The sequence below is a fragment of the Oryza sativa genome, chromosome 6, assembly GCF_034140825.1.
Source record: "Oryza sativa Japonica Group chromosome 6, ASM3414082v1".
NCBI classification, from domain to species: Eukaryota; Viridiplantae; Streptophyta; class Magnoliopsida; order Poales; family Poaceae; genus Oryza; species Oryza sativa.
The window spans coordinates 26780873-26796153 of record NC_089040.1 but is presented as its reverse complement, the minus strand read 5'-3'; the positions used below and the strand labels follow the sequence as shown (position 1 = coordinate 26796153).

The window sequence follows — 15281 nt, the reverse complement described above, 5'->3', positions numbered from 1 at the left end:
GGTTGATTCTACTTCTCACTTTTTTTTGTGTGGGTCTGAGTTTATTTGCAGTTTCGTTTCTTGAATAATTTCTCTGGTTTTAAATTTTGCGAAATACTCCCTCGTTCCCTAAATATTTGACGTTTTTAATTTTTTTTACATGATTGACCGTTCGTCTTATTAAAAAAAAATTAAATAATTATTAATTCTTTTCCTATCATTTGATTCGTTGTTAAATATACTTTTATGTATACATATAGTTCTATATATTTCACAAAAGTTTTGGAATAAAACGAATGGTCAAACATGTTTAGAAAAGTTAACAGTGTCAAATATTCAGGGAAGAAGGGAGTAAGTACTTCGTGTCTCTGTATTTTTTTAAAGTACATTTTAGATAACCTTTTTGTAATATTTTGAAAAGAAATAAAAGAAATGGTCAAACTATTTTTAAGACTATAAATTATTCTGAGAGTGGATCATTGAAAAGGTAGAGCCAACAAAACGATGCCAGTGCTATCAAAACATCGAAAATAGGGTTATCGAAAACACCGTATCATAATAACAAGCAAGAAATAACCATGTTTATATTATAAATTTACATCATATGCAACTAGTGGCGAATATTCAAAGTATTAATGAAGTAACTAATTTAAATACTTCATAACGATCATATAGCATTTTATTGACAAGAACATATTGTGGCTATTTTTTTTCCTATTTTGATGCATTGTCTGTATTTTTATGGTATTGCTTTTGACAATTATATGGTACTCTACCATTCTATTATTATTATTATTACTATTATTATTATTATTATTATTATTATTATTATTATTATTATTATTATTATTATTATTATTATTATTATTATTATTATTATAGATAGATTAATGGTCTCATCTTTTCGCTTATACTTATACTTATCAACCAAAATTTGAATTTGCAACCTTAAATTTGAGTTGATTTTAAGATTTTTTTTCATCGAAGTTTATTTTTCAGTATTTGCTTTTAGGTTGCTAAGAACATGTATATAAAAGTTTTTGTTCATAAATTATTTTTCGTTTGCAAATATGCCGTTTCGCTTATTCTCCAAATAAGCGAAACGATGGAGCCGTAAATTTCACAAAACTACATTACTTTGATCAAAGTATTGCAATACTACATTATACCATAGAACTACATATTTTTTTTACCAAATTTATCCCAAAACTACATATTTAATATGGCATGCAAGCTTACATAATGTCTTAATTAGCGTCCAACTTAGTGAAATTAGTTACAACATGTTGTTTTGGCTTTGGTTTGCACACATTATACAAGTTTATGTACCAAAATAAACGATTTATTTATGTACTAAATTACACCCCACCTCACAAGTTTACGTATCACGGGTACAATTTAGTCTATTATAAAACTACATATTTAATATTGATATTATTACAAAACTACAAGCTTAGAGTTTAAATTCTTAACACTAACGTTATCTTCAAGTTGTAAATGTTGTTACTAAATTTATAATTTTGTAATAATTTATTTGTAATATGTGGTTTTGTAATACATCAACTTAAATATGTAGTTTTACAATAGTTTGATTAAAACATCTATAATTTTGTAAAATTACACTTTTAGATAGCATAGAATCTAAATAAAGCAGTCGCCAGTCGGTGCAAAATGTTTATTGCTATTGATTTCAGAACCTCTGGGACAAAATGCTTCACAAATTTTGGGGGTTTTACGAAATTACACTCTCTCTCTCTCTCTCTCTCTCTCTCTCTCTCTCTCTCTCTCTCTCTCTCTCTATTTTCATCATTTTTTGCAAATGCCACCTTCCTGAAAAACATGGAAGTACGAAGCTGCCCCTCCTCGCCGGAGCAGAGAAACCTCTAGACCGCCTAAACCTACGCAAGGATGCAGGCGCTCCTGCTCTCCCCGGCGGCGGCGCCACGGCCGCCCCTCCCCGCTCCGAGGCGGCCGTCTCTACCCCCTCGAGCCACCTCGATCCTCACGCCGGCGCCGCGCTCCCCCGCTCTCCGTGTGGTGGACGCCTTCGCCGCCGGCCGCTGGGGAGGACGCGCTGCGTCGCGCCTCCCGGCTGCTGCTGCTGCTGCGGCGGCGGCGGCTGAGGCCGGTCCTCCCGACCCCGCGCCTTCCCCCGCCGAGGACGAGGCCGAGCGCGCCATGCTCGCCCAGGTGCCCCACTCGCTTCTTTCATTTCATCTGTTCAGCTCAGTGGCAGTGATGGTGGGGAGGATATCTGCTGTCCGGACAGGATCATAATTCGTGTAGAGTTCTTGATAGTAGCGCTCTATTGGAATCTAGGTTCTTGATTCTCAAGAAAAGAAAGGGAATTAGGTTCATGCGCGCCCATTTACCCCGATTGGCTGAGAGATTAAATCGGTATCAGGGAAATGGACACTCATAATTGAGAGTAGTAGAGTTCATCAAGAGTGTGCACGCAAAATACACACATTATTGGGCATTGCCATCTTTTCTTAGTTCCTCTATTTTTTTGAAGTTGCGCCAAATCCATGAGCCTTTCGTGAGTTAAATGAAACTAGAGATTGTTGGGGATGGATTTATTTCTTCACCTCCTGCTATCACCATCTATTAGTTACTCCATTCCAACTTCAAGCATTTGGATTGTGTGTTCTATTAGCCACCGCTCCATTTGTCGCTTGTCTGCATTATCATTTACTCCATCTGCACTTTTGTACTATGATCTAGCACCATATTTTGTTATATGAGAATTTAACTCGTCTAAAAAGGAGTAGGTGAGATCAAATTGATAATATGTTAAACTGTGTTATCGGTCATTAATAATTCCTGAAGTTGTTCTTTTGTGTAATTTCTCTGGTGCCCATGCATTAAGAGTCTCGTTTGGCATTCTACTCTCAGTATAATCTTTGGTTTAAACTGTAAACCAAAGTGTTTATTCTAGATTATTAGGCTGTTTACTTTACCCCAATGGTTTGCATCGTACACTTGTATTCTCGCTTACAAGTGTATCTACCAGCATGTTATGACCCTCAAGTATTAGCCTCTCTCTATTTCTTTATTTTGCAGGTTAGCAAGAGGCTAGAAAAAACAGCACAGTATTTCAAGACTTTGGGCACCCTGGGATTCTGGTCTCAGTTAGTGTGCACAACTGTCTCAGCAGGAATTTTGTCATTCTCGGCAGTCGCTACAGGGAATGCAACATCTCCCTTTACATTCTTTGCAACTTCAATTGGTATTGTTGCGGCATTTATTTCAGTCTTTTGGGCTTTTGGTTATATCCGTCTTTCACAAAGGCTTAAGAGAACAGCAAACAAACCTGCAAAGGTACTGTCATTTCCTAGAATATATATAGCACTGCGCTATCATCTCTTTGCTCAAAAACTGATGCTTCCATGCACCCACTAATATTGGCATCCCATCTCGTACCTGCCCATAATCATCTTGATATCATATTGCCGAACAAACTGATTGAATGGTAGTATCATATTATTATGCCCAGGGGTGTACTACTGTTCGCCGTGTTTTAATTTAAACTGACATAGTAATAGCATTTGGTTCTATTATCCATAGCAGTCATGTCAAACTGCTTTCCAGACATAACTAAAATTACTGGCTCTTTTTCCAGGCTCCTCCACGCTTTCCAGACATAACTAAAATTACTGGCTCTTTTTCCAGGCTCCTCCACGTGCCGATGTGGTAAAAAATCTCAAAAATGGTATTGTGCTCAATGTTCTTGGAATGGGTGCTGCAATTCTTGGTATGCAGGCAACTGTAGGGGCATTGGTAGCAAAAGCCCTCACTACATCTGCAGTGCCGTACTACCAGGGAATATCTCCTGGCCAGAGCCCTGTTCTATCTTTAGATGTTTTCCTTGTTCAGGTATGACATCCAGCCCCAAGCCCCTTATTTATTTAACTCCTAGGCATTCTATTCCTAGTTTCCATTAATCATATAACTGTATCACAAGAACATCAATTGAGCATTTTTTTTTATTAAAAAACCTGCACAGGCTTCAGCCAACACGATCCTCTCACATTTTCTTGGATTATCGAGCACACTGGAATTACTGCGATCTGTAACCCTGACAAAAGTAGAAGCTGCCTCAACCCCTCGATCTCAGCCAGCATGAGCTTAAGCTTTCCAGAGTCCAGACCAATGTTCCTCCGTTCTTTCTTTGGTTGTATTTTTCTCTGCAATTGCTTTGTGTTTTCTTAAAATTTTCTTTTAGTGATAAGCTTCGATCAGTCTAGTTGCGTTGCCTTTGCTGAGTGCAGATTTGAAGGACGCATTCAAATCTGCTCGTCTTTCTTATTACCTTTGTTTATTTCTGAGCATATTAGAAGTTTCTGTGAGAAGTGAGCAAGTTTCGTGATTCCTATGATGTGCGGTGCTGCTTCATTGCTGTTATGGAAATTGGAAAGAAGTTAGACAGATTCTACTCTTTGCTGTTGCCCGCAAATTTGCGCTCGGTTCTTTTTTCATCGACCATCTCCATTCTCCAATGCTTATAGTGCCTTCAAGTAGTCTTTAATACTACGAACACAAGAATTTCTCCATCAAAACATCAATACGAGGATTTCATAATTCAATCCGATCCAACGGCAGACTATAGATCAGACAAAACAACAATGAAAACTTGCACAATGCAATTCTAAATAAATTGCCATTTCTTTCTTCTGCAATGTAAATGATTGTTCGTTACACTTAACTCTGTGTGATGTTGGCATGTAATATAGGTAACCTAAAACATAAGAAAAATAACTATATGTACATGACAAACAAAAATGGAACTTCCGAATAAGGGTAGAAAAACAATGAAGAAAACGAAACTTGTTTTCCTTCCCTATATATATACGGTTGTCTCGAACACTGCACCTATCCTGTTGTATCAAGTTTGGTCTGTCTCGGTCAATCAAAGAACCTGTCAAACTCCTGCTGTCACCATGATCCAAAGCGGCTAGATTAGTTCGTTGAGATGGTAAGTCTTCGCGTTGAAAATCTGATATCCCCTCTAACTGCATTAGCTATCAAACTCTTGCTGTTCTCATGATCCGAAGTGGCTTGATTAGTGCATCAAGATTATCAGTCTGCACACTTAAATCCCCCGAGTCCAATTCCATCAGCGGTATATCATCTGACGCATCTAAAGCTGTAACATCTTCATCCGCATCATCATCCAAGCTGATAAAGCCCAAATCCCCATCAGTGAAAACACGTTGAGGTTTCTCTCTCTCGTCTTCGTCTAAAGAAACTTTCCTTGTCTCATCTTGATGGTCAATGCTGGCATCAAAATACCGGCCCCAACTACTGTTTTGCAAGAAATCTGGTCTTCTGCTCTTGGATTTGACTTTGCTCTTAGGGTGATGAAGTTTGCATCTAGATCCTTGTGGGCACTCTCCAGTTGCCTCGAAGACAGGACATACATAGCTGTGCTTTTTATGACACTGCTCGTAAAGAAATTATTTCAAGATCATGAAAAAGATTAGTGATCTTTATTCAGAATACACAAAGGTTTGTGAAAGCCCCCAAAGTTCAAAAGGCTAACGGGTACATGGCAAAAAACTACCAGCAAAATCATTTTCATCTAATTATATATATCAACACTAAATAACACTAGACACGCCATGTAGACTGAACAATCAGATGCATGCCTTCCTAGATTACAGGAAAAAGAACTCCTATAATCTCATGCAGTGGATTATATCAACTAAGTATTTAAAGCGCAAGGAGTTATTATTTGATTGATGGAATATAAGAACAGCCTATCGCACTGAACAGTTTTTTGTGCACCTGATGCTGAATTCCTCCTTTAGCTAAAATGTAGGAAACTGAACAAGCATCTACGTTATTCTGTGATTCTGCGAGCGGAAATTTGATAAAGATCAGCAGATATCTAGTGATAGCATCACATACCTCGTCACCATATGCACAATATCCTTTTAAGAAGTCTTCACAAACAGGAGCATTCAAGTTCACTTTCACATGCCTATAGGGGCAGGCTATGTTGGTACAGAGTCCTGCATGTGATGCCAAAATGTAAGCACGACATTTTTTTGCAGAAGAAAGAGAAAGTAATGACGTTAGACTGGAATGAATCACCTCTCAGAAAATAAGAACAATCTGGCATTCTTTCTGGAAGGACCTGCAATACATGCTCTTGAAATGAAAAAAAAATGTCAATGCAAGATTAGTATAGAATCAAGAAGAAAGACCTTACCTTGTGAGTCAGTTTGCAACTAGTATTAGAACACAATCCTTTAAGAAATTTAGTACATATAGTCACTTTAGCTCGGTCATGAATATAAGGGCATTTGCCCCTGGGTTTTTTGCACTCGCCAAACCGAGTGAAGAATTGGCAGTACTGTTGTTTCTTTGCTAGGCGTGATCTCACAGTGTGCAAACTCCATCGAACTTTGTCACTTGCTAGCATGCGGATTACATTCTTCGGATTTCTAACCAGTTGGTTACCTTTGCTAACGCGCACATATCTGCTTCAAACATAAAACAAGGGAATGAGTCAAATTAGAATATCTATGATAAAAGGGTTCATAACATACTCAACACGTGTTCATAACATACTCATTGCAAGTCGATGGCTTTCTCAAATCGGAAGACGATTGGCGGCTGTTTCTTAATTGATTGCCAGTGACAGATTCAAATTGATGATCTGCAAAATTAAGACATCATAGAGCGTAAACAAAGAAAAGCTAATGAAAAAAATGATTAATCAGTAAAATATATGTTTGCAGAGAAAGGCAATTCAAGGAAACATGTTTCCACAAGAAATATGAACTCATCGATGGTAAGCACCTAAAAAGGTGATCAATAAGCCACAGTGCTCAAACTAAAGTAACAAAACAGGTTCCTTGTGCTCTATAAAGTAATGCCATAATGCAATTCTGTCTATAGCAGCTCAAATGTTTATTTGGTAAGTTGGAACTTAAGTTGAAATTTTAACATGAAGGAGCATGCGAGTTTTACTTGAGAACTAGTTAAATCTTCTTCATCAGTACTAATAAGAAAAGTTTAACCATGTCAAATTCACAAATTAACACATTACCATTACCTCCCTTATCATGGAGAGACTGCCGCTTCCGTTTCTCCCTTTTCCTTCTTTCAACTTCAGCGAGTGCCAATGTAGCTTCCTGCAATCCAGAGTGCAATTTGATTTTTGTTTAATAATGAGAATAAAAGCACCATAGATTAATACTGATGTTCTAAATGCAGCAATTGGACAGTCACTCCACCCTGTAGCTTTTAGTATATGGTCTTTTAAAAGGCCATCCATGGTTACACTATTTAAAATTCAGATGCTCATGTAGTATCAAACAAATGAGTCTTAGCAGGGCGACATCATTTATCAGATAACAGAATTTCTTCAGGTCATATGCTCCAGATCATAAAATATGATTGTGATGGATGGATCCAAAAGCTATAGATATAGGCATTGTTTTTTTTTAAAAAAAAAAAAGGCACCAGCATAAGGTGGGCATTCATTGCAACATCCCTGTCTTTAGAGCTTACAGTTTAACCAGTGAAAGAGTGTTAAAATCGTATAGTTGTTCTAATAACTCAAGTGTATACCCAGCACAACCTGAGCTGGAAACTTCTAGATATCATGATCAGATGAATAGAATTATAGAACTCCTGGAATCATTTCTGTTGATGACTGAACAAGAAATTAGGAACAAAAATTTCACTGAAGTGAAATACCTTGTTGACCTTTTGAGAACGCTTCTCAAGGGATCTTGACCATTTCAAACTTGATCCACCAACACTTAACACACCAGATTTCCGTAGAGAGAACCCATCAGTTGAGACAGTATAAATCATATCTCTCTTCCTTGTTTGCAGCAATTTTCTATCAAATTATAGAGGATCAGGACATGCCAGTAAGAAAATTCAATAAAGTGAATGAATAGAAATAGGTACAGAGAAAAGACCAGACTGAAATATTTACCTGACAATTCGTATGGAGCTCACATTCGACATGTGACTGCTTCTAAAATTCTTGCAGAATATTTTTCTTTTCCATGGAAGTATACGTGGGAAGGCATTCATATGACTACTGCCCATAAAACCTTTCCTCTGTGGCTGTTGCCCATTGAGTGTCCACACATGAGAGAAACGCCCCACATTATTTGTTGTCTGAAGAGCTGCATTGAGAGAAGTGTATGCATATAATATAGTACGAAGGGATTAGCATTGCTTCAATATTACATTATCAGTTTACATAATGCTGTACCCTCCAAAGTAACAGATCAAGAGGCAAAAACAAAGGGACTATCTATCTATATGGCGCCATATTTTTCATGAAAAAATAGTCAGAATGTATTTACATTGTAAGTCCCTAAAATTACATATGTAATTTTAATGTATTTACACTGTAAGTCTCAAAATTACATATGTAAGTTCTAAAATTACATATGTAAATAGCATGTAATTATAGTGTAAGTAGGAAGTAATTATATAACACTAACTATTTTATCCCTCTCTCGTTACGTGTTCTCATTCGTACGGTCTCTTACTTTGACCAATGTGCAACTGTGTACGAGCATGTAGCAGTACCCAACGTAACACATCTGCTCGGTGAAGTTATCGTATTTCTGGTGGTTATGTACAAGAGCACGAATCTCGGCGTCAATCGTGTGGGTCAAAGAATCGACTGAAATCAAGGTAAAATTGTGGCGCCACAAATTTAGCAGAACCGAAAACAAATAGCACAAGAAAATAATATAGTAGTAGTAAACAAACATATGCTACACCATAAAAGGTAAAGAAATGGGATGATGAAACCATAAGCAAAATGGAAAGCCATCATTTAATAAGCATAACCAGAATAGTGATCCCTGTCTAGAGCTTCAGTGTGGCTAAGATATTAAACAAATGGCTTGTTTAAAACCACATTATCCTAATTTGGTTATTAACCTGTAAGGCTCTAACTCACATTTGGAGTATGGTTCTTAACCTTTTATCTTTAAGTTTAGATAAAGTTCCTTACACTGAAATAGTTCCTGTTCATTGATTGAACTTTGAATAAATGGAAGACCATTATAAGTTTTCCAAAGGTGTAAAGGTGGTTATTGTTTATGGTTACAAAACAAAATTCCAGTGAACTTCGAAATTTTAGGGTTTTCATTAGATGGTAAAGTTTGCAAAGGAAGAAGAAGTAACAAATGGTTTGTACAGTAGATTACCTTTTTGTGGTCTGTCCTTTACCCCAGGGATACCACTGATAGAGCATGCAATCATTAGATCTTTCTTCTCTTCTGAATTTGAATTCTCAGCAGGTAACGTTTCTTTGGTACTCAGACCATCAGAAGGGGAGCAGGAACTCAAAACAATTTGATTTTTCCTTTTCTTTAAATAGAGATCATATGCTATGGGTGCCTGCAGAGACAGAATCTTATCTGTGGGACTGTTGACTAAATCAATAGGGTGTTGCCTCTGTGCAGCAACCAGTTGGTTTGATTTGGGCCTAACATAAACCACTTTACTAGGATCCGAGGGTTCAGATTTTTGTGCACTTTTGATGCTTGAGTTATCAACGCCTGACTTTGGCTGCCCAGTGAGATCCTCCTTTTCAGCTTCATGACCATGCTGTTTCTGCAAAGTTTGAGACAATGGCTCCAAAAGGGTTGTAGGGCAGCTGGATTTTGTGTGAAGTGGTAAAGGAGGGGTCTTGGGTCTTTCAACTGAGATGTTAGAATTTGCTAAGTCTTTCGTATCAGCTTTCCTTACAAAGTTCATGCTTCTCCTTACCACAGGTTTATTCAACTTATTTTGAGTATCGTGACCTGTAGAAGAATGAGGATGATTACCATTTGATGGATTTCTAATAAGAGCATTACCTTTCCGTATATAAGAGTTTTGAGCTTTGTCATTCTTCTTGGGTGGTAATTTTGGGGGTAATCCTAAAGGCTGTGAAGCATGCAAAGATGAACTAGAAGATGCTATGTTGCCACGATGCCAAGTCCTGTGCCTTGCATTTTGATTTGCTCGAGTGGGTTCTCGGGATGAACTAGGCAATGTTACTTGTTTAGGAGCTACCTTTTGGAGTGTTGAGCTTGCAAAATTTATCTGAGGAGATTTTACTGCAGAAGGCACCACTGTTTCCAGTAATGTTTTCCTGTCGCTGTCCTTTGGTTCTAATAACTTATCTGGCAAGCCAACAGTGAGCGGAGTGGACTTGCATGGTGGGTGTTCCTTTTTAGCCTCTGATACAATGGCTTCAATCCAAGAAGACAACAGATCCTGCTTTGCATTTGACTCAACCCCAGCATTCTCAGTATTACTGTCATTGGTGTGATCTGGATTAACGCATACCTGAGAAGAAACTTGATCTGCATCCATAGCATCAGAAGATTCTAAAGCTGAGGGAAGCTTATTCAGGTTATCCACAGGAATATCATCTGTTTGGTAACCATAGTGACCTAAAACATTTACTGAACTACTAGGGTGCAAACCTGTGAGAACAATGCCACTCTGATCCTCACCATTCATGCTGCTCTCTTTGGGTGCCAACAAATGTGAATGAGGCAAATTGCTACCACATAACCTAATGCTGTGATCCTGACTAAAGAAAGCATCCTCACTTCCACGCTGGTCCATATCTTGTGCAATATCATGATCCTGACTCACTGAAGTAGCATCATCCATACTCTGGTCTAAACCTAGCCTACCCTTACTAACAGTAAAACCATTATTCAGAAATTGCCCAGACATCTCCATGCTGTTGATTGATGGAGGTAAACTCAGCCAATTTTGAATACCTGTACTGATGAAGCCCGCACCATTCAGGACTTCTATTTTGCCAGGGCTATCAAGTTTGCTTGTTGTCTCAACAGTTAATCCTTGCTGACCTTCCACTACTAGCTCATGTCTTTCCTCAGGCCGATCATCAGTTTCCGCACTACTAAAATAGATATTGCTACCAAGTGTCAAAGCTGTAGGGACAGACTGCTCACGGTTACCAGATACAGATGAAGTGCCCCGGGAATGTATCAAAGAATCATTCTCAGAAGAAATATGGTCTCTATGAAGATCCAAAAGTTCTGCTGCCTTAGATGTAGTGTTCCTTCCCAAACCAATATTCAAAATACCATCACTGGTAGAATCCTCCATAGGATCATATAATGGCGATGCATATGTACTTTCTACATTTCTGGAAGATGGAGGAACAAACACAGGGGAATCCTCAGCATCAAGAGGATCATCTGTTTCATTTAAAGCAGTTCTATTGTTGAGCAAATCTTCCATCTGATTATCCTCAGTTGCACAAGCTAAACCAAACTTTAAAGTAGTTGCAGAATTACCTCTAGCACCTGAACATCTTTCATTTGACCTCGTTGGGCCTTCGGCCACCTTTCTCCCAAGTGACACACCTGTAATAACCTCTTCTGTACTAGGAGCTTCTTCATGGTGCATAATTTCAAAAGTAGTATTTTCACATGATTCTATGGGCCTGTGGCTCTCTTTCTTCTGGGTGTCCTCACTCAAGCTGAAATCCTTTTCATTAGAAGCATTCACATGATTCACGGAAGATGTATTTGTTTCACTTGAACCCATGGGTATTCTACACTCTTTACCTTGGCTATCCCCGCTTCCACTAAAAGCATTAGCTTCACTTAACTCCATGGGTTTTCTGCCCTCATTCACTTGTATGTCCTCATTTCCACTAGAAGTACAAGCTACAATTGATTCCATGGGTACTCTGTCCTCTTTCTCCTGGATATCCTCCTTTTCACTAACTTCTGTGTAATTAAGACCTCCACAAGAGTTCAATGACATAAAATCCTTTTCACTAGGATGGCTTGGCATGTCATCTCCTTCGTTGGGGGCATCCTTACTGGCACCAAATTCTGTTGTCCTATGAGTTCCCACAGAATCACCTAAAAAGCCGATGCTCTTTTCACTTGAACCAGTGAGAATTATACCCTCTTTTTTCTGAGCACCCTCTACAGCAGTCATGCAAGTATCAGATGTACTAGAACTTCTGGCAGAATTGTTTAAAAGGAAAGCTTTCTCGTCATTTATGCCAATCAATTTTTTTCCACATTCCCTCCTTGCATCTTCATTTCCACAGACTTCTGTTGTATCACAATTAGAAGCAACTCCATCCATGCAAACAGCAATGTTTGCATCCACATCCTTAGGTACTTTGCTCTCTTCCATGCTGGAATCATCACACCTAGGAACTTCCCGTGCATCAGAAACTCTCACAGAATTGATTGCAACTGCGACATTCATTTCACCAACCTCCTTCTGAGTATGATTGTTCGCATCTGCAAAAGCATCATTTACACCTGAACCAATAGAGCTCATATCATGCTCCTTCCTAGGATGCTCAGTCCCACTTTTCTCAAGCACTTCTATAGGTTCAACGACTAAAGAAGCATTGCTATTATCAACTGGATTCTTTGGGCTTAGAACCTCTTCCTTTCCAGGATGTGCACTCCCACTACCATTTGGTGGATCGGGAATTTCCATAGATCCATTGGCTGAAGCAGCATTCCTTCCACTTGGATTTGTGAAGTCGGTGTTTTTTTGCTTCTGATCATTTACAGCATTACCAAAACCAGCTGTGTCACTAACGGCGATCGGATCATGTGCAGAAATAACATCCTTCTCAAAAGATGATGTAGTGATCTCACCCTCTTCTTTCTCACAAGCATTAGCATCAATACCATCTCTCTTTTCTGAGACAACCGGGGTACTGTTTTGATTACCTTTCCCATTGATCTTCCTAACAATCTTTTTTATAACTATCTTCTTCACTTTCTTCGCACCAGCACCAGGGCAGGGAGTTGAGACCAAACTTCTAATATTGGAATGCACTGCATTCTTCTGAACCTTATCAGGTTTCTTGAGCATCTTCTTAGCAGCCACTTCCTTTTCCTTGGGCTCCATTGGAGGCTTCACAAGCACTGAAGCCAACACCTTTTCATTCTTCTTGACAGGATTCTTCTTTGTTCCTGTATTACTATCACCATCATTACCATCAGCACTCTTCCCTCTACAATCCACAGAAATCACACTGGCCAACTCCTTCGAAGCAGGAGCAACATTGTTCGACTTGCACGGCGAGACGTGCACCTCCTTAGGCATATGCGGCGGCGGAGAAGACGGTTCATACATTGCAGGGTTCTCCTCGATTCGGTGCCACACAGACACTCTAGAAGGGGCAACCTTCTGTGGGGCTCGCCTCGCATACCCAGCACTCGTGCCATGGGGAGAGCCAGGCAGTGCCATCTGCGTAGGCATCTGGATCTTCCTGCTAACCTTGCTATCACTGTGGATTGAGAAGCCCTCATGGACCATGTAACCAGGATGGGCATTGTTCCTATCTACAAAACTATCATCCAGAGCATAGTCCGGGTGGGGTTGCTGCCTCTGGCGGCGGGGAGGCGGGCCAGAACTGGAGGTGCTCTCAACGTCGGCGTCGTGCACAGCGCAGCGCTGCCTTTTCCGAGGACCAGACGGCGATAGTCGGAGCTGCTGGGTGGCGCCGCCGTAGCGGCGCCTCTCTTCCTCAGCCTCCTCCCACGGGAGAAGCTGTTGCAGCTGCGGATGGTGATGGTGGTGGTGGTGACCACCACCGACGCGGCGGATCTCGTCGGCGGGGAGGAAGTCGTCGCCCCCGTGGCGATGGTAGTGGTGGTGCGGGGACGGGTCGTGGTACGGCGGCGGCGAGTAGGCGTCGGGATGGCCGCGGGGAGGGAAGCCGTAGTGAGGAGGAGGGGGCTCGAGGCGGTGCTGCGGCAGGGGAGGCGGCGGCGGCGGGGGCGGCGTTGGCGCGGGCAGCTGCTGGTGGTGGTGGTGGTGATGGTGCTGGACGCGCGGTGGGGGGTGGTGGTGGTGGTGGTGGTGGTGGTGGTCAGGGAGGTGGTACTGGTGGTGAGAGTGGGACTCGTAGCCGCCGCCGCCGTACTCGTACCTGGAGCGCGCAGCCGCAGAAGCAGCGCCGCCGCTGCCTCCGCTTCCGCCGGGGGGGAAGTGGTGGTGGTCGGAGTAGTGGCGGCGGTGGAGCGGGTGGTCGAACGGGGGAGGCGGATCCATGGCGGCCCTAGGGATTCGGCCTCGTGGGGGAAGGAATCGCGAATTTGGAGGCGAGGGAAGGGGAAGGGGATGCTCTAGGGTTGCGGGAATCGTGAGGATTGATGAGATCCTTTGCTTACCGAGGCCGGCAACGACGGCTGGATCGGCTGGGCTGGGTGGGGGTGGCTGCGCTGCTGGAATCTGGACGCGTTTGGGTGGGGTCGGATCTGTGTGGATCGCGGCCGGCGGCGGTGGCTGCGTCGTCGCGGGTGCCTCGTGGAGTCGTGACGATCGCGTACACCGGTTCAGGTGGGGGATTCCCACCAGATAGAGCAAAACGAAATGCACGAATTCGGCAAACGTCACAAACCCAACAGTTTGTCCCCCTTACCCTTCTTTTTACTCCCTTTTTACACCGGAAAAGATTGGACAATGGCAGGTCGGTCATTCGAGTGGTGAGGAGTGGTAGATAGGAATTGGGATGGGTTCGTCAGATGGGATGGACCTTGCAACGTGTGATCCACATGGATCAGGCGTGATCTCCACGGACCACGGCTTACATGATAAGATGTTCTTTTATGAGTGTTATCTAACTCTAATCTCTATCCTTTCTTTGATGGGAGATGCTAAAGAACGATAAAGTTACATTATACAACACAACCGCTATAAGTAGACACGCCAGTGGGTGAATACCGAAAATATACAATTTTAAGTAGACCGGTAGAGTTGTTTTAGGTATTATTCATTTAATCTCCATAAGAAAGGGTTTGGATGGGATTGAGGAAGATTAATTCCACATCTCAATAATTATTTCGTCCAAATCCTCTTCAATCCCTTTATGTGGGGATTAACCAAACATCGGAACATGGCCAACTAGGTTAAGTGGGAAAGTCCGTTGAGTTGTGTTCCTTGTCATGTAACAAAATAACTAACTATATCTTTGTTGTTTCTTACTCCTTTATCCCTTAAACATGACTATTGTCAGGCAAAGTAGTATAGGGATAGCACACCCATGTTTGATGGGTAAACATATATAAACACGTATAACGTCAATAGATCATATAACTCGTGATAAATACATGTACCATGTACGAATAAGGGATGCGAGATAGGCATACATTAAGTATTGATAAACTCATACAAATTGTCTAAATGTTTAATTAGTTTGTAAGAACAAGTAGCACTTATAAACACATATAAAGGCAATCAATAGATCATATAACTCGTAAAAAATATATATGCCATGTACGAATGAGGGATGCGAGATA

The 15281-nt window shown here is 40.8% G+C and overlaps 2 protein-coding genes across 3 annotated transcripts; one reads left to right on the top strand and one right to left on the bottom strand.

The window, feature by feature from the left end:
• Positions 1–1844: 1844 nt before the first annotated feature.
• LOC4341611 (protein TIC 21, chloroplastic) lies at positions 1845–4407 on the top strand. Its single transcript, XM_015787558.3, has 4 exons — positions 1845–2169; positions 3043–3300; positions 3652–3855; positions 3986–4407. The coding sequence occupies exons 1-4, from the start codon at positions 1888–1890 to the stop codon at positions 4103–4105; spliced, it is 864 nt and encodes a 287-aa protein (XP_015643044.1). The 5' UTR covers positions 1845–1887; the 3' UTR covers positions 4106–4407.
• A 205-nt stretch (positions 4408–4612) lies between these two features.
• LOC4341610 (uncharacterized) lies at positions 4613–14151 on the bottom strand. 2 transcript variants are annotated; one of them, XM_015787556.3, is made up of 9 exons: positions 9174–14151; positions 7937–8132; positions 7690–7837; positions 7037–7121; positions 6556–6643; positions 6194–6464; positions 6076–6118; positions 5890–5993; positions 4613–5420 (listed from the first exon to the last, which is right to left on the bottom strand). In XM_015787556.3, exons 1-9 carry the CDS (start codon positions 14032–14034, stop codon positions 5004–5006), a joined length of 6213 nt encoding a protein of 2070 aa, XP_015643042.1. In that variant the 5' UTR covers positions 14035–14151; the 3' UTR covers positions 4613–5003. The 2 variants fall into 2 exon arrangements, with proteins under 2 accessions (XP_015643042.1, XP_015643043.1); XM_015787557.3 differs by having other exon boundaries at positions 7043–7121.
• Positions 14152–15281: the final 1130 nt, after the last annotated feature.